Source organism: Maylandia zebra, linkage group LG18 (assembly GCF_041146795.1).
Source record: "Maylandia zebra isolate NMK-2024a linkage group LG18, Mzebra_GT3a, whole genome shotgun sequence".
Classification (NCBI taxonomy): domain Eukaryota; kingdom Metazoa; phylum Chordata; class Actinopteri; order Cichliformes; family Cichlidae; genus Maylandia; species Maylandia zebra.
Window position 1 is genome coordinate 32,871,126 of NC_135184.1, and position 27,261 is coordinate 32,898,386.

At 40.2% G+C, this 27,261-nt stretch overlaps 1 protein-coding gene across 8 annotated transcripts in view; it reads left to right on the forward strand.

Moving 5' to 3' along the window:
* Positions 1–27,261, forward strand: part of astn1 (astrotactin 1) — a 494,478-nt gene that overhangs the window by 289,618 nt on the left and 177,599 nt on the right. For all 8 annotated transcript variants that reach the window (XM_024806023.2, XM_024806024.2, XM_024806026.2 and 5 more), the window contains one exon: positions 25,853–25,957. In XM_024806023.2, coding sequence (XP_024661791.1) covers positions 25,853–25,957 — 105 coding nt within the window. The remainder of the gene's footprint in view (positions 1–25,852; positions 25,958–27,261) is intronic.

Sequence of the window (27,261 nt, forward strand, 5' to 3'; positions counted from 1 at the left end):
TTATGTAGTGCCACCGATTTTAATGCTTTTATAACTGGACTTGTCACAAACTCTACACTCAGTTAAGGGCATGACTTTCTGGAGCTTCCTATCTGCCTAATTAAAGGAGATTCAGGATTTTAAAACTTTGCCAGACAAGTTATGCTTTAGGTCAAATCTGTTCACAACTGCAATCATACTGTAGCTTGTAGTAATGCATATGAACCTGCAAAACAAATGTTATTATGATCTGCTTTGTTTGGTTTTTATTGGTGTAGGTATTCACTTTTACCAATCATCTATCAGTGTATTTTCTTCTGTTTCTCCGATTAAGGCTTACAAGGGGGTTGCAGTCTATACCAGCTGTTATAGGGCGAGAGGTGGGCTACCCCCCCCGTTTTTCTTGCTATACCCACAAGAAGCTAAATCAGGTCAGTTAAACCAGTCACCTCATTACTTTCAGTGAAGCCAATCTGAGTATAGCAAAGAGAGAGGAAAATGCTTAATTCTTTTTAATTTCCAGAAATTCTGAAAAACGGAATATAGGTGATATATAACATAAAAATGAACGTCACCCACAGTGTTGAAAAAGTGACGATAAATCAGAAGCACACCACAAGAGGACCAACAAAAGTTAAATGAGCCTGTTTGCGACCAGAGAAAAGTTTTCATTCCAAAACAGTTCAGGACAGAAAGTTTTGTAGAGCCAGCAGCTCACCAGCTGGCAACATAATCATTCAGTCAGTGGTACTGATCAACAATCTTGTCACCCCCTACGTGGATATATTATGGTCATTATGTTCTGTGGGCCAGTAGCAGTCTTACTTACTGGCCCTTTAAGACAGATGGTCCGTCATATGCTCATTGAATTCTTTCCTATAAACATTTGCTATGTCTCAGCTGTGTGACAGCAAGTTGTGTGAAAGACAGAGAGAAAACTTGCTTCAGTTTAGAAATCTTGGCCGGGGCTGTGGCGACACCATCCACATGAAGTCACCTGGGGCATCTTCTTACCTTACCGCACCTGTTCACTTGGCCTCCACCATTCCACTGAGTGCACAAACACAAGCATCAGATGCAAAGCTCTCCAAGCCCCAGCTTGCTGGCTCTACGCCACGTCTGCTCGTCTCCTGGCAGGCCACGGGCATTATAACAGCGCCTGCAGTTAATTGCAAGGCTCAGGTAATTGTCCGTCGGTTAGACAGACGTGCAGAGGCGGTGTAAGTGAGGGGAACGTCTGTTGAGGTGCGATGGGCGCCACCCCTCTGTCCCTTGCTGATTCGACCAGGTTTCGTTGCTATGGTCAGTGTATTTGTCACAATGTCAGCACTCCTTGTTCCAGCCCTCTCCGGCCCTCGCAGGGGTGAAATCATTCATCTTCCTATTCATCTCCGGGCTTGGAAGCCATTCATCATGAGGCCAGAGACCTCCATCAATTATTCCGATGGGAGAAAGAGTGAGGAAAGAGAGGTTTTTGAAAGGCAAATACATCTTGATTTAATTGGAAAGCAAGTATGCTCAACGCTGCTAAGCAGATTTCCTCCAAGATGGAGCTTTAGAGATAACTGACCAGAATAGAGACGATGGACAAAGAAAATTGAGGAGAACAAGAGACAATAGAGTGTAAGAAAGATGGAAGGAAAGCCCATGAAAATTTTAGCGGATGAAAGAAAGCAAAGAACAAAAACCTCAAAGAAGACCCAACAAGTAAATGAATGACAGCCATTTTTCTGTGCCGTCTCCAGGCAGGAGAAGAGCAGAGCCGGGACAAAGGAATCAATTGGTGGAGGTTAAAAGGTCAGCGAAGCAGTCTTGACCTGCTCTCATCCTCTGCTAGCAGTCATAATGACACTGCCTCTGCAACACACGTCGCATTTGTATCTTTGTCCGTGTGAATGCTCAGAAAGATGTAACGCAACAGAGCGCACCAAAGGTGAAAGCGTTGTCCCTTCCAGTCATCACAGCTTTGCAGCGGCTCCCTTGTCATTTGTCATCAGAGTCACAGATTTTTGCTGTAGCTTTGGTGAAATGGCTGATTTGACAGTTTTTATTTTCAGAAGAGACGTTTCCAAAGAAATAAAAGGGATCGTGAGGAAGTGTCAACATTTATTTTGTATACAGTATATGTAAGAGTTCAATAAGGAGAAATCATTTGGAGGAACTGGACATGAGTTTATAAGATATACAATTCAATTCAAAGGTGTTTCCTGATTAGACTCCAATGAACCATCATAGCAGAACAGAGTCCCGAAATTAGGAAATTAGGACAGGACCCCCTGGTAAAAATAAAGATGGCACCTCGGATGGGGCTCTGAGTGACCAGGGTGAGACAGAGATGGAGAGGAGGTAGGCTGTACCAATGTGAGACTGAAGAACGATGACATTTAAAGCACGGATGATCTGATGTCGTCATGTTGGTGTTGTTCCCAGACCATCATGAAAATGTTGTTCCAGGTTCAACATTGCAAGTGACCAATCACATTGTTGTGACGTTATTCTTTTGCGCGCCAAGCCATTCGTGCATTTATGAAATTCCAATGTTGCAAGGACAATATCAATTCTGCTTACCGTTTATTAAAGGGTTAGGGTCAGAGTCCGTTGATTGGCGGACAGAGGCGGTTTCTTGCAGCTTTAGTACAGTTTTTTGTTTTACGGCGGTTTTTCCCAAAGTCGCAAAAGTATGACGTCACAACATTCTGATTGGTCACTTCCAATGTTGATCCTGGAACAACATTTACTATGATGATCTGGGAACAACACCAACACGACGATATCAGATCGTGCTTTAAAGCACACACAACAGCAGCTGATTGGCTCACAGAAGGCGGACAAGAAAATGATTGGACTAGAACAACAATGTCAGGATTGAGTTTGACAGCGTGGGAAAATGAAAGTGATGTAAAAAATAGACTAGCAGTCTGAACCCCTGGCATAAACAGTCTATGCGGTTGTTTAGGACTACAACCACTAGGGGTGTGGGTGGGGGCACATGACTTTCTGCATTGCTTGCTACACATACTGTGGTTGTAGTAATTTTGCATATAAATGAAGGTCTGTTACCTCACCTTGTCAGATGAGTTCACACAATGTTGAATAAGCCTATCAGCACCAGATGAAGACATTTCAATCGAGAATCTGCCGACTTTGGAATACTTCTGCCAGTTAAGAAGCTAAATTCTGGTTAGCTCCAGCTAACTGCTTCTTATATAATGCTTTTCTACTCTGAGTGCTCAAAGCGCTTTATACAGCGCTACTTACAGAGAGATACACCCACCTGGTCACGTTAAAGATGAAGATAAAGAAGAAGATGAAGTTCTAGTCCATCAATCAATGTCAGCAGAATTGATTAAGAAGAGCCGTTTATAGGATTCATGATTGCATCACACACACATCATCAAAAATGAGTAAGCTGTCACCTGCTGCAACACGTTTGCTGAGGTGAATCAGGAAGCTTGAGAAATTACAGAGGGGGAAATAATTATTTGATCCCTGGCTGAATTTCTAAGTTTGCAATTTTTTTGTTTCTGCTGGGGTTTTTTAACCCACCTGAGAGAATGACGGCATCTACAACTGATTTCCTCGTGGACAATCAGCTTGCCCTTATATTGAAAGTTTGGCCAGTTTGCTATTGTGGCAACTGTTCATATCATTCAGTGTTTCTTAAATGTTTGATGAACTCCATCGTGTTGGAATGCAGATCTCAGGTGACAGTAGTTCTACTCTGAAGGTCTGTTGTGAGTTGCATTGGTTTTTTAGCCACACCTCAGTTGTAGAGCTGACTAGTCCACCATCAGAGTGTAGAGAAGAAGCTACAGTCTAAGATGCTGGAGTTGAAGTTTGGCCACAAGATCTCTGCAGAAGGCAGGTGAATACATTGCTCACTTATTTATTTCTCATGTAGTACCTGTCAAATAAAATATTTCCAAAGGAGCACTACCACAAATAAAATCTAAATGTGTGAGAAACACTGAGCTGATTTTTCAGCCTCAGCCGCTGCCGTGTGGGAAGAATATATTCTTGTATAGTGATAGAGTTGCTGTGAAATCAACGAAGAGTTCGGTAACTTTTCAGTGAGAAGTAAAGTAAAAATAAGTTTTCTTTTCCTTTTTTTATTTACATGCTGCCTGTTTGTCATCATCGTCTTACACTTAATAATTCCATCATTCAGTTTTATGATAAATTGCAGATTTATGTATGAGGCAAAATAAAGGCCTAAGTAAAAGGAACACTCACACAAGACATTGATAGCAGCAACCAACATTTGATTAAAACCACCACAAAAATCCAGATTTTGTTGACAAAATGTATCCTCTTGCAGTCCAGCTGATCATATCAAACATGCATGCTTGGAATATGTGATTGTGATTCTGTCTGCCATGTGTGTGAAAGATTGATGGAACATGTAGGTGAGGCTTGCAAAGCTTTCATGCTTTGTTATCGTGCATTCCCATGAAATATGAAATCTTGCCACTAAGATTGTTTGTAAATCTCATTTCTGATTTGAATATATATGTGTCCAACAAGACACTTGGGCTAAAATGTATGCGTTCACTGTTGGGTGAACTCCAAACTTTTTCTATTAAAATTTGACTTGACATTTATGCTGAAAGGTTAAGACACAAAGTTAAATGCCAATTGTTCCAAATTCAGCTCCTATCCATTAATAATACATTTTTATTGCATTTTAGGCTAATGAATATCATTGCAATCAGTGCATTTTGGAGCCTTGATTAGATTTGAATCGATCAAACAATCCTGTGGAAATAAGCCTGTCCATTCAATCGTTCGTTCGTTTGTTCGTTTGTTCAGTCATTCTCGGAGCAGGCCAGGCTTGGCCCATCAAGGTCACTCTTTGTGTTATTTCCTTCATCTCGTCATGTCCAACTCCACCGCCCCTCAGGTTCTGCCCGTGGTCTCCGCGCACTCTCTCCATGCTGTAAGCCATTAGATATGTCAGCACCAAGATGGCACATAATCTATATTTTATAAGGCCTTGATATAATTGGTGGCAGTGAGGGAAGGTCATGCCTTCAGGGGCCCTCGTCTTCCCCCCCCATTGGATTCTAAGACAAAATCCTCAAACAGCAGCCCTCTAGTCGTGAATGTGGATTGGACATGATAAGGCAGATTAGGCAGTGGGTGCAGTTTTAAGGGGAGTGAAGATGCAGAGTGTGCTGGAGCGCAGCAATTATTCAGCATGTATTTACTTTGAAAAACATGCGTGGGCTATAATTTATTCAGCACAGGGACAGAGAGGGAGAGAGAATTCTTAAGCTCGACGAGAGCCATGACTGACAGGGCTGATGGTTGCTATCAGAATAACTGCAGTGTCTTGGTTTTTTAAGGTAAAAGTTCTATTTCTATTCATTAGCATAACAAAGCAGTTCAAATGATTTTGAAGATTGTTAGAGATTAAGTAGTATGTACAGTATATTGTTTCTGTTATTTGTGTTTTGGATAAAGAGTCTTTATTGAAAATGTTAGAGTTAGAAAGTCAAAAAAGCAAGCGGACCATCACAAACTGTTAACATTTGGAGTCAGCCGTTTTCCGAGAGTTGTTCGTTTTTGTCACGTGGCGTGGAGGATAAATGTAGGAGAATAACTCCTGCAATTTGTGTCAGCAGTCGCGCATTTGCATTTCAGAACTCCTCTGCGTTTCTTTCGTCTTCTTCTTTTTAAGCATACTCCTGTTAAACGATGAATATATATGCATGCAGATAACCTCAACAGAGCGAGCTAGCGTAAATGACGTTAAATGATTGTGGGTGATGTTTTCTTGCAACAGATTTGTTCTCCAGGGGAATCTATGCTTTCACCAGGTGCAAGCGTCTTTGCAGTGCGCCACTGTCATAATCAATGACGTTGATTACGTTGACAAATCGCTGCGGGACCTGCCGTTGTTTAGCATTTCTCCGGATCTGCTTATTATAAACTCTCACTTAGCTCCCCACCAATAGCCCCACCGAATGCAAAGAACATGGGAAGAAGAGCGATCAGTGAGCAGCGACTCCTCCAGTTGAGTTTTCTCTGCCCATTTATTCATTCACTTGTTAAATTGGAAAGCCCGTGCTTAAGCATCTGTCCCTAGCTTCCCTTGATTCTAAAGCAGCTTTAATGAGATTTATTGACAGGGATCTTATGAAACAGCATTACCAAAGCCTTGGGGTATAATAAAGTTGTATAATTCAAAACAGAGAAATGGATTATTTTAGTTTCCTACAGGGAAGTTCTATTGAATGACCACTAGTTTTTCTCCTCTCAGTCTTTTATTTATGCTCGATACCAAATTATACTTAAGTCATCTTTTATCCCACAGCCAATGATAATTTGAATTTTCTTTGCATAATGGGATCAAATCAATATGCTGTAATCAGCCGTTTATATGCAACAGTTTGAAGCTCATTAACAGCATATTCATTAAAGTGGTACAATCACTTATCCTGATGCTACAATGATAAAATGAAGATCTGAAATTTTTGAGAAACGACAAAATGAACGCAGAGGTCGTTCCAGTTTCATTTTTTTAATCACATATGGAGCCAGCACTACACCGTTATCAAATCACAGGAGGTTCACACGGACTTAGATGACTCAAATTTAATTGTATCGGATGTAGTGAAACACAGTGGTTTCTTGTTGATGGGTTTGTTCAGCTTTCCCTGCTATGATTTAATTGATATACTTTCTCATATCCTTTTCAAAGTACTCCCATGTTTCCTTGTCTTTGTCTTTTTTATTTTGGTAATAAAGCTCTTGACTTGTTTCTGGTTGCTTTGCTCTCTTTGTTTTCCTCTTCGTTTTTGATTCTCTGCACAACCTGTGTGTTGTTCGCACTTGCTTCTCCCTTGTATATATAGTCCGGCCTTTTTCGCATTGTCTGCTCACCCTCCTGTGACAGACACCCTGCCTGTGCACCTGCCATCCTGCTGTTGCAGTTTGTGTTCACGGTCTTTGTTAAACTTCATCAGCTTGTTGAATAAAACTTGTTTTTACTTTCTCACCTCTGCAGTCCTCTTTTAAACATCTCATAACAAATACGACCTGAACACAAAGTGTTTTAGCAGCTGGTTATGTTTGGTCACACCATCCATCCATGCATTTTCTGAACTGCCTCTCCAATTCAGTGTCCGTGAGAGCTGGAGCCTATTCCAGCTGTTACAGGGCATGAGCCACCATACACTCTCGCATTCACACCCACAGCAAATTTAGAATCACCAATTAGCCTGACTTGCATGTGAGAGTGTGAGAGGAAGCTGGATACCTGGAAAGAACCCACACAAGCGCAAGGAGAACATGCAAACTTCCCAAAAACGCCCCAGCATTGGTGTGTGGTGACTGTGCTAACCACCGTTAATGTGATTGTTCTAAAAGTATTCAGGCACCCTTAGGCTTTTGCATGTATCATTCCAGCTAAAGTGTCCTTACCTAACTTATCAACACACATCTGAACTTCTATACTTCAGGCTTTTTGAATGTGCTCAGTCTCTAGGTTAGCAGTTAATTAGCTGCTGGTCTGCATTTGTAAACCATGCAAACACTCAGAATTCCCCTCAGTCTACTTCAAAGCTGCTGTGGGCCTTCCTCTTAAACAGCACACTGTTGACACTGTCAGCCTCTGACATGTAAGGTTACTGTAAGTTTGCTTTTTCTCTTGTTCCCCTGCTAGCAGCTGTCACTCAGACAAACACTATTACACCCCTCCAACCTCGTCATACAAGACAAAAGGGATCATGTCAGGCGGTATACTTCATCCATTTAAAACTTGTACATTTAAATTCCGTTTGCACTTTAGTTTTTAATGGAGAAGCGGAAAGAAGGACACTTGGTTGCACTGCACAGAGGCACATTTCACATTCATATATTATATATTAATTGCAATGGTCGTCATGCATTCATGTGGAAATCTTTTGAATTTTAATCCCTTCTTTTGCTTAATACTCACGGGTCAGACCACACCCGTCTTCAAATTCTGCTGTAAGCTTCATCCCACCTCAACACACCTGTGAAGGTTTGGAACTTTATCTTGTGGATTTGGAAATGAGTGCACTACTTTCGCTGTGTGTGTGTGTGTGTGTGTGTGTGTGTGTGTGTGTGTGTGTGTGTGTGTGTGTGTGTGTGTGTGTGTACAGGAGCCATGACAACAAACATTCACACACAAACAGTGTAAACAATACAACCACCAGCAGTATTGTAGTAGAGCAGAAGTGTAGGGTAGCATTTCATAATAAATAACTCGAGCGCACATGTACGAGTCGTCACATATACAGTTGTAACAGGAAATCTGTGTTCTTTGTGGAAGTCAATATGTCTGATCAGGATGGGTCCGTAGCAGCAGCGGCTCTAATTCAGGGCAGCCAGAGGATAAACGATGAAATACCTTCACGACCCTCTGCAGAACAAGTCTCTTTATCAGTGGCTCCCGGATGGAGCTGTTCATCTTCAGAGGTTGGTGAAGGGCATCTGCGGCCCATCATTTCACCAGCTTTGTCATCATATCCTTCTCCTCCCCCTTCCCTCCTTCCCCACGGTGGGGGGGGGTGGGGTTTGGTGGGAGAAACACAGTTAACGACACGCAGTCGCTGCCATAACTTTGTCATCCTAATCTGATCAGTTAGTCTCACTTTCGTACACTTTTTTCTACACACATGCAAAATCACAGCGCACTCTGTAGCAGTCGCACCTTGACTGTGCTGTGCTTTGACCTGGTGATGTTACTGCACCTTAGCCGTGCTTCCCCCGCCAAGGGGGTTGCAACCGTATGACACTCCCTGTCACTTCCCTCTGTGCTGGACTAGTTTTATGCTTTGTCAGACTCCACGGGTCTCGTTTCCTAAGTGCTTCTCTGTCTTTCTCCTCCTCCTCTCTTTTTGTCAGTTCCTTTAGATTGTGTTGACATTCAACCAGTTTGTCATGATGGTCATAAATGCAAAGAGTGCATAAACTTTAATGTAGTAAAGAGGGATACGTTGGAATGTTAAAGGACATGTTCCAGGTCATATGTCCTTTAACATATGACAGGTCATATTACAGTATCATTTACTGAATATGCTGTATCGGTTTTTCTTTAAACACACGTTAAAAAAAAAAAGTATCACTCATGCTAGAGTGTAAGCTTATGATTAGCCTCTCGAACTGCAGTATCAACTGTAATATCTTCAGGATTAGGAATGTTTCTGCCAGTGGCAGCACGGTGGTGCCGCAGTGAGCACTGTTGCCCCACAGGAAGAAGCTCCTGGGTTCAAACCCACCAGCTGCCCGGGGCCTTTCTGTGCAGTCTATGCATGCATGTGTTTCCTGTGCATGTGTAGGCTCTCTCCAGGTGCCCCAGCTTGCATGGGGTTAGGTTAAGTGGTTGCTCTTCATTTTACATGCACATTTTAGTTAATTACATTTCCGTCGGCTACTTTAGCGAGTCTAAACTAAAGCTGTGAGGCATTTTTGTTTGTGTAAACTTCAAGTGTAAATACACGAAAATTCAGCAGAAGCAGAAACTCTATAGTAATTATGTGTAGGAAGGATTTTAATGTATTTCTCAACACTGATTAATTGCATTGAGTTGCCCCAGCCGGTTCCTGTGTTAAGTGTCAGTTAATTAGCTGACAACATTGGACGGGATAATTAATACAGCTGGGGGTCACAACATTCTACCTGAGGGGAAAAGAGCTGAGGCTGGGGGTCCCGGTGACACAGACCTGCCCTACTTGTAAGAGGCAGGTTTGTGTCACCGAACAGGAGGATTGCTTTAGACCTCACGAGGGTTCAGAGTTTCAGTATACATGCTCGACTTAAGGCCTAGTTTTCAATATTTGTAAAAGCTTTAGACCGCAGTGCCACTCGTGTGCTACAGCAGGACAATGCTGGGTGGATAAGTAATAACCTCAGTGATCTGCTGTGGAGCAGGACTCTCTATCAAAAGGTTTGGAGTTTGAGTTGTTTGTCTTTGGAGGCAGCTGAAGGGCAACAAGAGCACATCACTAATTTAAGTTTGACTTTTTGCTCCAGCTACACCCACCTTCACACACAGAACTCAAGTAGTAAGCTTCCAGTTGTTAACTGGAGGATTCGGCACCGATCTGTTTCAGAGTTGTAGCTTGACGTTTGCTTTTTTCTGCTTCCACATTTTAAAGGGCCGGATGCATTAGGTCAGGTTATACTAACAATCACCATTTAATCCTTTTCACATAACACTAAACATTCTGGATATATGGATTTTATTAAGCTGAAAAAGGGTATATAGGAATGCACCGTGTTATCAGCTGTCTATTTAATACATTCATCAGCATGGGGTATATTTATAGACGGTGGCAGACCTGCGTGGGCGCAGTTTAAATCCAGTAGAACAGGGCTTTTGGGGCATACAGAGTGGCAGTGATTCATAGTTCAACCCAGAGTCCCTCTCTCCCCAAGTCCCTCATAATTAAAGTCGAAGCATATGGCCTTGTGACCACGCAAGCACAGCAGTATCAGCAGAACTTTTCTGGCATCTTATTTTGAATCTCTGGCAACGGCGGCCCCTTTAGTGGTCCCTTCACCCTTCCTTCAACACAGCGGAAATGAAAAGCGTGTCACCTTGAGATGTCACCAGCCACATCTGCCAGCCTAATTATCCCATCTTTTAGGCTTATTGATAATGTGTTTGGCAGTATGATTTGTTAGAGTTTAGCTACATTTGTCAAGCCAACGGCTTCATTGCCTGAAAGGGTTCCCAGAGTGTTGTTGTCAGATGCACACATTTTTATTTATCTATTTTTTTAAAGTTTTGAGCCTGGGATCTAAGTGCAGGAGCTCAGGGTCATGGGGATTTAGTTAACTTTGACACATTTTATTCATAAAACCACAGCAATGACACCAAACGCATTTCAGTTCATTCATTGAAAACATAAATAGCATCGTGATAATGTTGTTCTGCTCGTCTTTTAAGGAGATACTGAGATATTTTAAGAAATGCAAATAATTTCTCTTGTGATCACAGCAACGTCTTTGGCCATTGCTGTGATCTTTGATGCCACATTGCCAGCATAACTACAAGTTTTCATCTTGATTCTGAACAAAAATCATAAAGCACAACTTTATCCATCATACTGAGCCAGGCCCGAGTCCAGAGACTAAGTCGTATCTGCAATGGCGCTTTAAAAGCTGTCTCATTTTCATTGAAATGTCTTATTGTGAAACTAGAAAAAGAATGTCACAGAAAATCCGCTCACACAGACCACAGAGGAATAAGAGGATTTACAAAGTAGTGCCCACTGCAGGTCACAGCAGTAATGCTAGCTTTGGACATGGTCTAAATGTTACTTCAGAGGGGCCAAGTACATTTCCTGCTTGAACAGGGGTTATATGAACAGTGATGCTGGGATTAGTGTAACTCGAAGAGGCTACCTGCTTGAAGGAAGACGAGAACAATGAGAGTTCTTGATAGTAATCTGTCCTTGAAATGTTTGACTTAAGCTCTAATGTAACCAACCCCAGGCCTTCTGCTCAGGATTTTTCTTCCATCCGTCTCTTTTTTTCTTATTTGAATTCATGGCTGAAGAATTCAGGCTCGTGGTGTATTACATTTGGTTTCCTATTAGAAAGTCCGTCCGTCTGCTACTCACCCCTTACTTTTCTTTTTTTTACTTCTCTGTCTTCACTCTCCCCTTCCTCTCTTTTCCCAAGTAAATCATTCATTCCCAGACTTATCCAAGAGTGAAATGGAGCACAGGCCAGGCTAGTTAATGGGGTTCTATGAGCCATAAGATTACTTTCCCACCTGCGCTCATTCCTATGAATCTTCCTTAGAGAAGCGACTGAAATAACAAACCCCACCATAAGCCAAAGTTACAGAAGGACTGTTTAGACAGGATGTGGTTTCCATCAGCTTTGCACTTTTGGTGTCAAGCATCAGCAAGCCCTGCACTTGTCTGATATTCTTTCCTCTGCTTCCCTTTGAGACAGACTCACACATGTTAACAAGAGAACTCAATTTCGATTCCCTAAGCAGTTTAATTGGAAGTGGAACAAAGACGGTGAGGCTTTTTGTCTCCCTTCCCTCAGTGGAAATCACAGGTTATATTGATTTGTTGATTTATTTATTTCTTTTTTGCTGACATTTTTCTCTCCATTTCTCTGAGTGCTGTGTGTTTTGGGATTTGTAACTCTCATTACCCATGCTCCTCCAGTGACAAGACTTGTTTAGCAGCTTCATGAAAATTGAGTCTGCTTTTTCATACTGTGGCTATTTTTCTACAACCATGTTATTGTTTGATGAAGCCACGAAGACCAGTATTGACCAGTGATGGCTCATTGTCACAGACAAGTGAAATCATATAACCATAGCACTGAGGGGGATTAAAATAGGAGGTATGGTCACATTTCAGATCATTTTCAGTAAATGACTCGTTCGCTGTTTAATATGACACTAAGCCTGATGATAGGACTGTCTCGATCAAGGTTACAAGGATTGTTAAATTTCTCAAAATTGAAATGATTAATTTCTTTGTTTTTAAAACAACATAACTGTTTAAAGTTATGTAGACAAAATATATTCACATATATGTAGCAGCTGGAAAAACACCTGCGTATCTTCGACCTATCAAATGAATTTAGGGTTTAGAAAATACAGATTTTATCTTCAGACCTCTGCAGCCATAAAGATCTGAGCACAAAGTCATTTCTTGTGGTTCATATTTTACTGACAGAGAAAAGCAAACATTTCAGCTTGAAAAAAAGAAAAATGTTCATCTTTTATTACACAAAAATGTCATTTTGGGTCATAAGGTCCTAAAATCCTAAAATACAAGAGCTGCATGTGACATAAACCACATAAACTACATAAAACACACCACAGCATTTATAGCCTAAGATAATTTAAAATCCCTGTCCCTGTTTGGGACTTTAAAACACACACACACACACAAAATCATTACCAACATACATCTATATAATATATGCACACATTAAAAATAAGCCACAAGCTGACAGAACACTTATAGGGAGCTTATTATGTATACACCTATATATTATTTTAAGATGATTTATGGTAAAATCATCAGAACTTAAACATGTTTAGTTTCTTGAGCACATTGTAATTGTAATGGTGCACCCTGATAGGTTTTTATCCCACATTTTATTCCTGCATCTTTGTTGGCAGGGATAGCTCAGTAGGTAGAGTGTTTGCCCCATGATTTCAAGGTCGGGAGTTCAAGGTACCCTCGAGCAAAGTACCGTCTGCCCACTGCTTCACTGAGTGAATGGGTTAAACATAGAACTAAGCAATTTTCTACAGGACTAATAAAGTATACATTATTATTTAATCATATATCAACACAAGGGACCGAAGTGTTGTGCATGTCGCTTATGGCCATGAGGTTACAAGGTGATTTCCATGAGAGAAAATCACTGTCTGCGTAAAAGTAATTGGAACTAGTATCTTGCTTTGCCTCTTTCTCTTTGGATAATGCAAAAGCAGACAGGTGAGCAAACATGGGTCACACAGCAAGAAAGTCCAGTAGACGGGAACCGAGCTTGTTGATTCACGTTCCAGTGAGCTCCTACACATACTGTAGTCTTTGACTTTGATTTATGTAATGTTACACAGCCAGAGCCCAGCACTGTCCAATATTTATGAGTTTAAAATATAAACTCATGCTAGAGTCGCTGGTAGACAGAAACGTTCTGCTTTATTATTAAATGTTCAAGCTTCCTAAACCCTTTAAAGCCTGAACCAAGAAATAATTCCCAGAAAGTTCACATTTTTTCCTTGTAAATGGAGTGTTTATTAAGCATTGTGAAGAGTTAGTTAAATATTAATTTGTCCTTTCAATTTCTTGTTTAACATTGTATTGCACAGGTGATTTGGGTATTTATTATTGATTTAGCCTGATGTCAGCTGTAATAATAACTCCCACAGTGACTTCCCTTCAGCGGTGTAGTGAGAGACTTCACTGAGACTGACCAGCAGTCAGGATGTTATGGGTTAAATAGTTAGAATATCACCTATGGCTTAATTAAAGATGTAACGTACCCGCTGTTCTTCATCATTTTTAGGCTGCGTGTTGTTTTTCTGCTTTAAAGGTTCTTATAGCAGCTGCACAGTAACAGCAGGAGACCAGACAAGTGCTTCCCACATGCACCTTCCTACTTACAGATAACTAATAAGAGCTCAGGCATTGTAAACTCTTTCGACTTTATTCGTGTTGAAGTGTAGCTCAAGCATGATTTTGGCCCCGATGTCTAATTTTAGACTATCGGTCCGCCTTGAAGTCCTGATCAAGAATTGGCAACTAGTATATTGGTTTTGTTGCTGCTTTCTACATCAGCCATTTTCTGTCCTAATTGGTTCTATTTCTGTTCAAAGATCTTTGGCGTCAAGCTACAGCTCAGCTTTGCAGCCCTTCTTAAAGTCACCAAGCTTTTTCTTTTCATTTCTTCACCTCATTTTTTCACGTCGCCTGTCTTTTGCGTTGCTTTCTGCTTTAATAGCTGCTTTATCTTTGACTCTTTATTCTGTACCAACACTCTCACTGGAGGGAAAGAACTTTTACATTCTGTTCGACTGAAGTGTTACACAGACATATAGGTCTTTCATCAGTTTGAAGTTTAATATTGCTGTTAATCACATAGTCAGCCATGACACGGCCACGGTGCATTTAATCTGCTTTAGTATACGACCCATGTAGTCCCGTCTTCATCCATCTGAAGGAAGTTTGAAAGAACCGTGTTTCCCTCTGTTCACATAAACCTGCTTCATTCTCAGCTGGTGTTAAACAGCAGGACTGTTCGGGGCTCCGTCCTGGTCTTTCTCATCATGGACAGCGAGCTGTTCATTGTAGCAGTAATTTGTACACCAGCTGCTAACACTGTCAGAAACAACATGTAAGGAGCTATTATAAGCCTGTGTGATGCTGGGATGTGTCGGTCCTTTCAGTTATTGAGGAGGAGATTACAGAGTACTGAAGATTGTACTCGACTACTTCATTAATTCTTGAGTTTGAAGTCTCTGGAATATTGACAGACACAATGTGTGATCTGGTTATATTCAAAAGGTGGGCCCACCATAACAACAAAAGATCATATTTCACTTTAGGAGTTCAGATTTGACAGCTCCTTTTTATTTTCACACAAAGACTTCCTAATGACTAAACCTGCTCTTTCAGGAGCCAGGCGAGCCTGTAATTTCACTTACTATTATTTTGCTCCACAAAGTGGCCCGTTTCACATTGTTCAAGTCCATGTGTGATGCAGTAAGCGTGAGCATTCCTGCCTTTGTATTATTAATAGTGAACAGCACTGCAATCATCGCAGCAGCGCTGTGACACTGAGACCCTGTGGTTCCTTTTTGATTTATTGGATTGAGTTGTATTATAAGGTACATCCCATAATTTGCTCCTACATTATTTCATTGTAATGAACAAAACTAATAATAATAATAATGGATACTTTATTGATCCCCATGGGGAAATTACTTGTTTTTCTCTGCATTTGACCCATTCACTCAGTGAAGCAGTGGGCAGCCCACTAAGCAGGCGCCCGGGGAGCAGTGTGTAGGGACGGTACCTTGCTCAGGGGTACCTCAGGGTAGCCGTTAAGTGGATTCGAACCGCCGACCTTCCGATCATGGGGCGACCACTTTACCTACTGAGCTATCCCTGCCCCTTATGAGATTAAATATAATGCAGTCAAACACGAGATTAATGTAAAGCATTCAGATGAGTCAACACAGCAAGTAGGAAAGAAGTCATCTAAGGCAAGTTTCTGTATTTTCAGTTTCTCTTATGAAGTTTATGTATCATTTAAAAGGCATAAACATCTATCTTTTGACACTGAGACAATTTTTGCTATTTAATCTATGTACCAACAATGATTCGAGTTACAGTTGGATGGTGAGTATGGAGTAAAAGTGCAGAATTTCAACTTTTGAGAACAGTTACACAAATAAAATTGCAACCACGTTCCATCAGGAAATTACTGCTGTTTTTATTCCCATGCCCCTGTTTCAAAGGGAAAAATGTAATTGCACAATTCACTCAACGGCTGATTTCACTGAGAGACATGAACTATTTCCTTGTTAGTTCTTAATGTAATTTATAGGTTAAAGGTCTGGAGTTGATGACACAATTGGGGCATTTGCATGTGGAATCTGTTAGTGTGAATCCACAATAAGCAGTGAAAGCAGATTTCAGTGCCAGGAAATGGGAAACATCTTTAGGCTGCAAAAACTAAATAAGTCCATCAGACTAATGCAAGCAACAGCAGTTTCTGTCAAGTAAACCCTTCAGAATCTTCTGAGAAGAAAAAGATTGAAATGGTGAGTTGAGACGGAACACTTGCCAGGACGTATACATTTCATTATCCATCTCCACCATATTCATCCAGTGCATACAACACCTGTAAAGCACGGTGTATGCAATGTGATGCACGGGCATGCATAACGTCTGATGGCACCGAGTCGGAGGTGTTTAGTGATGATGTGGCAGAAGACAGAAGCAGACAGATGAATTGTGGAGTGTAAAGAGCTGTACTTTCTGCTCAGATGGACAGCGCTTCAAGGTTCACATAGATAGTGACCCAAAAGCAAAAGCAAACCAGCTGTTTTCAGAGGTATAAAAGAGGGATATATTCTGCAGTGTCCAATTCATTCACTTTGTATCAACCCAAGCAAGAAAGACAAAACTGAAGACAGAAAGACCCCAAAGAAAAATCCTCACAGGAGGGGGAAGTCAGTCTTTGTCCACAGGCTCCAGACTTCAGTCGTTGCTTGAAAAGAATTCCCCAAAAACCATTATTATGAATTTGTCCAATTACATTTAAGCCTCTGACAGTGGGGGATTAATGATTTTTACTAGAGATGGACCAATCTGATATTACGTATCAGTATCGGTCCGATACTGATGTAAATTACCGGATCGGATATCAGAGAGAAATAAAAAATGTAATCCGATCCATTAAATATCAAAAAAGCACCTCACAAAACTTGCGACACGGCGACTCGGCTCATAACCGTAGCACGTCGGAGCAGTGTGCTCACGTGATAGAGCGGCTGTGTGTATTTGTAGCCTCGCTACCAAACCAGCATTTCATCTCCGAGGAAGTTATCTGAGAGAGGAGTAAAGCAAGTGTGTAAGTTCATCTCTGAATGTTTGTAAAGCATTCCAGCGTTAAGTTTAACAAACGATATATGGAGCGACTGCCTCTTCTTGCTGCTACTTCAATCGTGAAACTGATCAATGATCAGCTGATCGGCTTTTCTGTCGCGAGTCCGTCTCTCTTGTTTGTTTATTGCTCACTTCCTGCCAGAAAGAGGAAACCAGCGGCTGAACAGCAGCAGCACGTTTAAGCTTGATCAGCTGTTGTTAGAATTTATTTAATATTACTTTCTACTCCAGGATCTTTTTCTACGTAGCTGACGCTGGTAACTGTGCAGGGGCGGATCTAGCAAAGTTTAGCCAGGGGGGCCGATAGGGCATGAACAGGGAAAAGGGGGCACAAAGACATACTTTTCTTTCTTATTCTCATTTAAAATGTCGAGCTTTTAATAAATAATTATCCGAATCTTACACCCAAAGTTTTAATCTGATGTAAAATGTATAGAAGTCCATTACTGTATATAGTAACTGTTAAGTCTAATATACCCTAGTAAGCTATAGTACTTTTTCCTTTGGGAACCATCTGTGCAGTCTGCAGTTCTGTTGAAGGAAGATGTTGAATCTATTTAATTATTCTTGAAAAATAATTGATTTCTGTGCATTTTTTTCACACTGCATCAAATTAAAGTTGATTACTTCGATTAAGCATCGTGAGGTGGAGGGTGGTTCCCTATTATTTTTTGCTGGGAGTTTGCAACCCTATTAGTCAGGTTGCTTAATATTTTTGCTAAGTACTCTTTAAAATACCAGAATAGGGAGGATGGAGCAGGTTTAAGTTTATTAGATTGATCAGTGTTGCTGAACTATGAAATATTTTGGGTGCAGTGTATTTTTTACATACAGGTCTAACAGAATAGCTTTAGTGTTGTTGTTTATTTAAACTTGAGTGTGAACTTATACAAAATGCAGCAATATATTAAAAAAAAACAGTTTTATTGATTAAAAAATACACTACATCGGATTCATATCGGTATCGGCAGATATCCAAATTTATGATATCGGTATCGGACATAAAGAAGTGGTATCGTGCCATCTCTAATTTTTACTATCCAAGAAATCTGTGCTGCCCTCTGGGGCACCTGTCTCCCAACTGCATAAAGCTCAGAGTGCTGATTAGTGCTGAAATGTATGGATGCAGTTTTGGAAACTTGAAGATGTCCGAGGATATAAAGTTTTCAGCGTTTTTTGTTTTTCGTTGTAAGCGAAACAATGCAGCACATTTATGATTTATTGTATGCTTCAAGTGTCAAAATGTTACTTGAGCTTAAACTGCCACGGCAGCAGTATCTGTGTAGTGTGGTGGTTTGAAAAATATAATGTGTCTCTCAGAAGAGAAAGCACTCAAGTTACAGAGTGTAGTTAACTACAGCAGTAAATGTATGCACAGCTAACTTGTGCTGAGCTGGACCTTCACCTCAGCTGAGGTTTGCTGTTTTTCGGCAGGTTTTGTTGTTTCGTTTTTGTTTTTTTTGTTTTTTACTTTTTAAGATTATTTTCCCCAGTGTGGTCTTAATAAGAAAAATTTCCCCCGTTGTATTTTTACACAGGAAATCAGCCTTCGTACACAGCGCGGCCCTGAGCAAGCTGCTTCTGTGAAAGGCTGCGTGCAGAAAGACTGTGAACTTGGGATGTTTGCAAAGTGAAGTTCAGTCAAATTAATCATTCTGTCAGACAATGAGAGCAGAGCACCCCAGGGCTAAAAGGGAGACAAGGCCTTTCAGCAAGAAGAAGAATACGCTGCACTACAGTATATGTTTTAGGCTTGTTATTCATTTTTACTAAGGGAGGCGGGGGATGGAGATGGGGATGGGGAGGTTATGTAGTAGAGCGCTCTCGCTCTCGTGGTGCCGGGGAATATATCTATCGTTCCGGGGAGCCATTTCCCATAAGAGGGGATAAATGGATGTAGCTGAAGGTGAGGACAATGCAGGAACATCACATTTAGAGGCTTATTCATCAAGTTCATACGTGGTGTCAAGCCTCTGCCAAATGTTGCATTTTCACAGCACCCTTGTAGAGGAACTGTTACTGGCCTTGTACACAACAATCGTCATACTTCATATCTAATTTATGTGTTGATGTTTATTCTCAAAAGAAACACCGTTGCATTCGCTCTTCAGTTTCTCTGTTATTTTTTAGACAGGTCCAGCTTCCTTTTGCACCAGGACCACTTCCACTTAGACCTTTTCTCAAACGTACAAGTCAGCAGTCAAAGCAAAAGCCTCACAACAATTGCCCTCTAATAATATTTAATTTATTTTGCAAACTGAATGCAATGATTTGCACATCTCTTATGACACATGCAAGACAGTAGAAGGTACAAATTTATCTATAAGTTTTTTTGGCAGTTTTTAGGATAATATGATTATGATATAACATGATGAAGATGAAAACCATTCTGACTCAAAGCTATTGCTGAACATGTATATAATGGACCCCTAATTACAGTCTGATCCTTACCCATACCTATAATATTGAACGGCACAGCTGAAAATGAATATTTCCTGGAGCTGTGGATGGTTTTCCAAACTAAAATTGTTATTTTATACTAAGTTCAACTCAATCACACAAAAGATAAAACATCACAATTAGGGATGGGTATTGATAACATTTTCCTGATTCCGATTCCATTTTCGATTCTGTTTAACGATTCTTTATCGATTCTCTTATCGATTCTTATTTTAAAAAGGAGAACACTAAGGTCGATTAGCTTAGAACTGTGTTTTATATCGTCTCTTTGAACAAGATAGAAATTTAGGAGTAACATGGCCTTACAAACCCAACAGTGAGATCTTAAGAGATCCAGCCTACGGCTCTTCAATGGGGTGTCACAGGGTCCCCAGGACAAAAAATTGTAAATGTAAAACAATAAAATAAATATTCTTCTGTAGCAATAATAAAGTATAACATAAATTATTCTGTAGCAATTACACAAGAATATCCAGTAATGTCCCTGCCTACAATTAAACACACTCACTTACTGAAAATCATCTGCTGTGGCAAACGGGTGCAAACCTTTGACCACAAACTGAGTCACTGCTCGGTGACATTCATCTATCCTGGCCTGAAAGGAGACGCTACCGGTAGACTGCAGCGACAACTGCCAGCGAGCGCCAGCCAGACTCTGTCTGTCTCTCTCATCATGGTCACTAAATGCACAGTAATGGCAGGTTTGTAATAAGGCAGATCGCGCTAACATAATATGCACTGTTAGTTGATTATTTACCTGCCGCATTAACGGGAGAGGACGTGCAAACGTTACCGCTGCTGCTGGGTTGAGATTCACGAGTCCGGAGCGGAATTAAAAACACGACATTCATCTAAGGTCATCGCGTGTTTTGTGAGCTTTTGCATATTCGTAGTGTTTCCTCCCTTAAATGAAATATCTACTTTGCAAGTATTGCAAGTTGCCCTGTTGTCATCCGTTCTCGTAAAGTATAACCAAACTTTTGAGTGTTTGAGCCGCTTACGCGCCGTGTTTCCTGCCAGGTAAATGACGCTCCGCAACATGGTGACGTCATTCGGGGCGACTGGAATCAATAAGGGAATCGTTTGCAAAAATGGCAAACAATTTCAAGGAAGTGAAACAGTGGGAACCGGTTCTCAACAAGAACCGGTTTTCGATACCCATCCCTAATCACGATTGAGTATTGACCCTGGGCATGACAGTTTAATTGTTTTATAATGTGTAGTGGAGTTGATAACATTTCAACAGAAAGACTAACGTGTCATTATTCAACATATCTGTATTTTTTCCTTCTTTTAGGTTATTTCCACACAGCATGCATAACTGAGAAAGAAAGCTGTGATTCAGAGCGTACTTTATCACGTGCCTCGGACTTATCAGTGCAGGAATTCATACCTCGCTAACATTTAATCTGACACAGAATCAAAAATGATCTGGGATCAGACAAAAATATAAACTCTATTATCATAAAAATGAATGTTTATCTGATCCTTAACTAGTTTGTGTCACAACAACTACTTGTTGGCCTAACCCTAACTACTAACCTTTAATGTATTTGATCGTATTTTGGCTTTTGAAAGTCAGGGACAAAAAGTGTGCACCATAAGTTATCCTGATATTTTGGAGAGAAAAACAAAACCAAATTCACTTCTAAATAAAGCAAAGCTTTTGTATGTGTCATTTTAAAAGATTTTGAGGGGCTGAACTGTCAGAGGTGCAGATCAGCTTGTCTTGATGGTGTCTTTGTGGATGTCAGATCAGAAAAACCCTTGCATCTGCTGTTCTAGACACCTCTAAGAAGCTGTTTCTGTTCAAATCTTTGTCACAATTTCTGTAAAGTTAACACATCTGCACCTTCAGTACTTTCCCCCCCAATTTCTAAACCTGCTGTTACACTTTAAATGGTGAAATGAAGTATGATGATCTCTAGCTAGCCTTCCATACAAGGGACAAAAAAGTTCGTCCTCAGAAAGGTGACAGATGTGTCCCAGCCAATTTCAGTTCCACAATATGCATCACAAATTCTTCACGCTGGTTACTGATATGTCTTCATTTCTTTGCCGTGCACATGCACCTCCACCCTTCACTGGCGAATGCAGACATCCTTTTTCCCTAGTCATCATTTATTGTTACCCTCTCACCTTTTCATAAAATAGGTGCACTTTTTCTCTCCAAAGCACACAGGCAACCTCATATGCACACACACCGACACACAGTTCTTCTCTTTCCCTCCATGTCTTTGCCTCTACGGTGTCTGCAGTTGCAGGATATGCGTCTCAGTCCACAGCACTATTCAGATACCTTCTGAATGTGCTTGCAAACACCGTGGGAGCAGTCACAGTGATGTATTGCCGTAATCCCACTGATGCAACATGACATGGCTGTCAGTTGCCATGGGATTCTGGGTGATTTATATTCAGCAGATCTGTTTATGGTCTGATATTAGTGATGTTAAAGGCCTGATCTGGCACTCTTATCTTTAACTAAGGGTGTCCTGGACAGGCAGACGCTTTATTCACAACGAGGGCTAAAGAATTTTTGCGTAATCAAACTATTTCATTTTCACGATCCCCAACAGAGAAGAGACAAAGATTATATATTCACTTAACATCTCGTTCCCTTAGATTATGTGTGCTCCATCACAAACTGTATGTAATTTATAATTGATCAGTAAAAAGCTCGATTCATTCTTTAATTTTGGTTCTCTTGCGTCTAGGTCTTTCCCACTGTGGTACTCGATAAATGCTTCTACGTTGTCATGTGTGCCATTGCAGGCTCATTTCCATGTCTATAAGATAAGATAAGATAAGATAACCTTTATTAGTCCCACACTTGGGAAATTTGTTTTGTCACAGCAGGAAGTGGACAGTGCAAAAGTTATGAGGCAAAAATTAGAATACAATAAGAATAAATACAGTACACAACTGTACAGAATAGAATAAAATACTATATACAGTAGAATAAAATAAAATAAATATACAATAAGATAAAAATAGAATACAAATACAAATGCTATATACAACTGAGTAAAAATACAACGATGACAGAAAGGATTATTGCACTTAGTATTATTGCATATGTATGGATGTGTGTGCTTGATCAGTTAAAGTCTTTATTATGGAGTCTGACAGCAGTGGGGAGGAAAGACCTGCGAAATCTCTCCGTCCCACACCGTGGGTGCCGCAGTCTCCCACTGAAGGAGCTGCTCAGTGCTGTCACAGTCTGCTGCATGGGGTGGGAGATGTTGTCCATCAGGGATGACAGCTTAGCCGCCGTTCTCCTGTCACTCACCACCTCCACTGGGTCCAGAGGGCATCCTAGAACAGAGCTGGCCCTTCGGATCACCCTGTTCAGTCTCTTCCTGTCCCCAGCAGAGATGCTGCCGCCCCAGCAGACCACGCCATAAAAGATAGAAACACATAATATCAATCTTCTGCTATGTGCTGTGCTTTATCTGCCACCAACTATTTCTTGCCCTGGATAAGCCAGCAGATCGGCAGTCAGGGAGCGAAGAGCATGCACAGCATTTGATAAACTGTGCAGTGGATCAAAATGAAAAATACAAATAAAACAAAAGAAAAACAAACGTTTGCACATGGGTGACTTTTTCGGGCAGACGGTGTCAGCAGGGAAAGCTAAATGAGACTATCAGTATATGTAATATACTGACCTGTAAATGAATGCTGTGTGAAAAAAATAGCAGCATGAAAAATATCAACTGATGGCACTCCGACACATAGCTACACCGAGGTGCTCGAGCACTCTGAGGTATCTGGCAAAATGCACACAGATCTGCATAAATGAAAAACCTTCAAATTGGGTATTGATTTATTCGGATTCATTTATTAGCCAACAAGCTGGAGTCCTTATTTGTGCATATGAAATAATAACACAGTTTGACAGGCATAAAATAGCATTTCCACATCAGCAAGTTGATTCTCAAGGAGAAACTGACGACTGGGATATATAAGCATGATGTGCAGTGTGACATTTTTAGGGAACTGGAAAAGTGAAGGACAAGAGAAGACGTGGCAGACCTAAACTTATCTACAGCAAATGTAAAGTATCTGAAAGTCATGTCCTTAAACATAAAAAATAAAACATTAGGGGAAAAAAAAAAAAAATCGAGCAAAGACCTGACTGGAGAGAACCATATGACCATTCACTGATCGATCTACAGTTTGCCATAGTCTTATTAGAAATGGTCTCAGTGAAAGGGTGGCTGTCAAGAAGCCAGTCATTCAAGCAAGGGAAACAAGAAGGAAATGCTGTGGTATACCAAATTACACGAGAACTGGACTGAAAAGGTCTTATGCAGAGATATATCAGAATTAGACGTTTTTGAAATCACTATCGGTTTATATGAAGGAGGTCAGGAGGTACGACAGTGTCTACAGCCATCTGTAAAATGCTGTCTCCGCTCTGTCATGGCTCGTCGTGGTTATATACACAGAAAAGGTCAGATTTTGATCCACTGTGCAGAACCTTTTATTAAGCATCTGGTTGGCAGCAGCTCCATTCTTTTGAACATGACAATGATCCCAAAGCAAGGTCATAACTGGGTAGAGCTAAATGCACAATGGAACACCGTCAATGATGGACTGGCCCCCCCAGAGCCATCCATCCTCATCTGGACAGAGGATGGAACAAAAAGCAGCCAACATCCAAAGAAGAGTTTTGAACAGCCTTCAAGAAGCCTGAAGAGGAAGAGGAACACATATTTACGAGAGTTTATACTATGCTGAAGAACAAAGGTGGCCATACCAAATATTGTCTTGCAAGCTGGTTAGAATTGTACAAAACTGTATTTACATGTATATTTGCAGCTTTCATTAAATTGCTACAACTATTTCCTGTTTTCCTAGCAGCATATAACGAAATTAACACATTACCAAACTCAATCAATCCTGTGTTTATTTGTTAGCACAGAAGAAAACTTTGAATGTCTGGCATATTAATTCTTAGAAGCAATATTCTGTTGCTGTACAAAATGACTTTAAAAACTCTGCAGACTAAAGTGGATGACCAGAAATAACACGACACTTCAGGTTTTTTTACCTTTTGTTTAGGTTTTCTTTTGGTTTTTACATGATTTTAATGCGAAGGACAAGTTGATCTGATTTGCAAATAAACTAATAAGCCTTAAAGTTGAAAAAACACTGGAAACTTGTATGGTTAGTGAAAAACATGTAGCAACATAAATAGTTAACTAATTAGGAAACTTTCATCCACCCTTTTAAAAATCACACTGAGTATACTATTTTCTCTGTTATGCCATGAGACCTTATCTCTTTTTCAAATGGTAATACTTTTGTCTTAATAGATTTTATTAATACATCAACTAAAATTAGAATCAGAATACTTTATTGATCCCTGGGGGAAATTATTTGAATGATGAAAGATAAAAATGAAAGATAAGTTGTAATCTCATTAATTTTCGGGGGGTTGACTTGAACAGAAATTATTGTTGTGTCTGAGTATAAGAGAAGTTATTTGAATCACTCCTAGTTAGGCATAAACCACAGCCTATCATTGTCATATAGAGGACACGGGTCATAAAAGAGAATACACTGAATTATGGGTAATTGCCCTTTTTGTACAAGGCTAATTAGGAGTTATTACAGACTTTTAGTGTTTAGTGCAAATTCAAAGTGAATCAACAGTTGAGATAAAAAAAGAATTTGCGATGAAGCTATTTAGTCTTATGAGTAAATATTCAATCTGCTATGATTGTTTTATGATAAACAGCAGGCAGGTTTCAAGAAATAAAAATTCTCATATAATGTGAACACTGTGTGACCCTGCATGAACTTACATTATAAAGAGCTTCAGAAACTCACAATATTTGTTTGATATTTGGCCCCAAGATGTAAAAGTTTGCTGTGTGACTGATACTAACGTAGTCTTACTTTAGAATTAATGCGTTTTATACTTAAAGGAGTTCAGTATATTACCATATTTCTGAATAAATGCTAATGTTGCCATTTCCTTTTTTTTTTCTAAGTAGCAGGTAGCTGCAGATGCAGGTTGTTTCTCTTGATCTTAAACTGGAGCCTGTTCTCCCGTCATCTAAGATATTATTCATATTTATTGCATTTCCTTCCTGATTTTTCAGGTAAAGTAAACAAGAATGAAATATAGGGCCACCCTTTGATGTTGCACTGAAGACTGCAATCTCCTCTGCTTTGTGGGAGTAAATAACACAAAAATATTATAGTTTTCTTTGCTTTATTTATTTTGTTTTACAGGAAGTGTGTTTTTTATGTGTGTATAATTGCAGGTATGGTGAACTACAGCGAGGTGTCTGGTTATCCGCTCGTTCAGCACTGGAATCTTCGCTCTGTGCTCTATCACGTCAAACTCAATCAATGGGTCCTCTCTCAAGGTAAATCACACCGAGCTTATATTACCGATTCTTTATTTATATTGTTAGTAACCTTGCTTCGGTCTCCACTGAGAGGAGCAGGATCGTAATCTAGCAGTTACTTAATGGTTAATTTTTAACCAGAAATGTGATTAGCTGGCAGACTGCCATCTTTTTTACTGTCATTTTTAGATGCATTTAAAGCTGAACTTCATGTTGCACAACCTGGGTCTTGAATTCTAAATGCAAATTAAGCCATTTATGTAAACACTGCTCTTGTGCTTTAAGGCAATCATTAACAATATTAAAAAGACACTTTTTAGTTTAACTTTTTTTTTTACTTTTATATATTTTTACTAGCGGTGCAACAATACACAAAATTCACGGTTCGGTTCGATACTTTGGTGTCACGGTTCGATATTTTTTCGATACAAAAAAAATGTTCATGCCTTTTTAATTTGTCATTTATTAAAATTATAAATATATATTTTTACTCAAAAGTACAGTTTTTAAATTTAATGTTGCTGAAACAACAAAATAATAATAATAAAAAAAAACTCTGTCAGGTGTCGCTGTGTGCAGGCAGGAATAGGACCCAAAGTGCAGACTCACGGCACGCAAAAGTATATTTCAAAACTCAGCTTTTATTGCTAGATGGCAAAACGTAACAAAAATCCAAATAAACTTACATGAGCAGGCAGACAGAACACACAGCATAAACGAGGGTAGATCACAACACAGACACAGAGAAACACAGGGCTTAAATACACAGAGGGAGCAATCAGGGAATGGGTAACAGGAGGGAAACACAGCTGGGGCAAATCAGGCCTAATGAGACAAGGGGAAGCGAAACCAGATACATTAACATCAGACATGGACCTTCAAAATAAAACAGGAAACATAACACAGACTGAACTAAAGACACAGACTCACACGCAGGCACTGCAACAGAGGGAACAGGGACGTGGGACCAGGGCAGACACAGACACTGACTGGACACGGGGATATAGCAGACAGGGGAGACAGCAACTAAGGATTACACAGAGACAAAACATAAGACATAACTCTAACGAAGAAACCAAAGAATAGAAATGATAAATAATACAATAAACTCAAAACCCTAGGTCAATGACCCAGGCATCCTAACAGTATCAGATCGAGAAATCACTCATCTTTGGAAAAGAGAGTTTATTACAGAGAAATGGCTCTTTCCAAAATAAAAGCTATACTATACGCTTCTTCTGGGCTATATTCTCAGCAGCATATTAAACATATCAGGTCCCCATAAGGAGAATCCTGTGCTAACGGCTGTCTAAATGACTCGG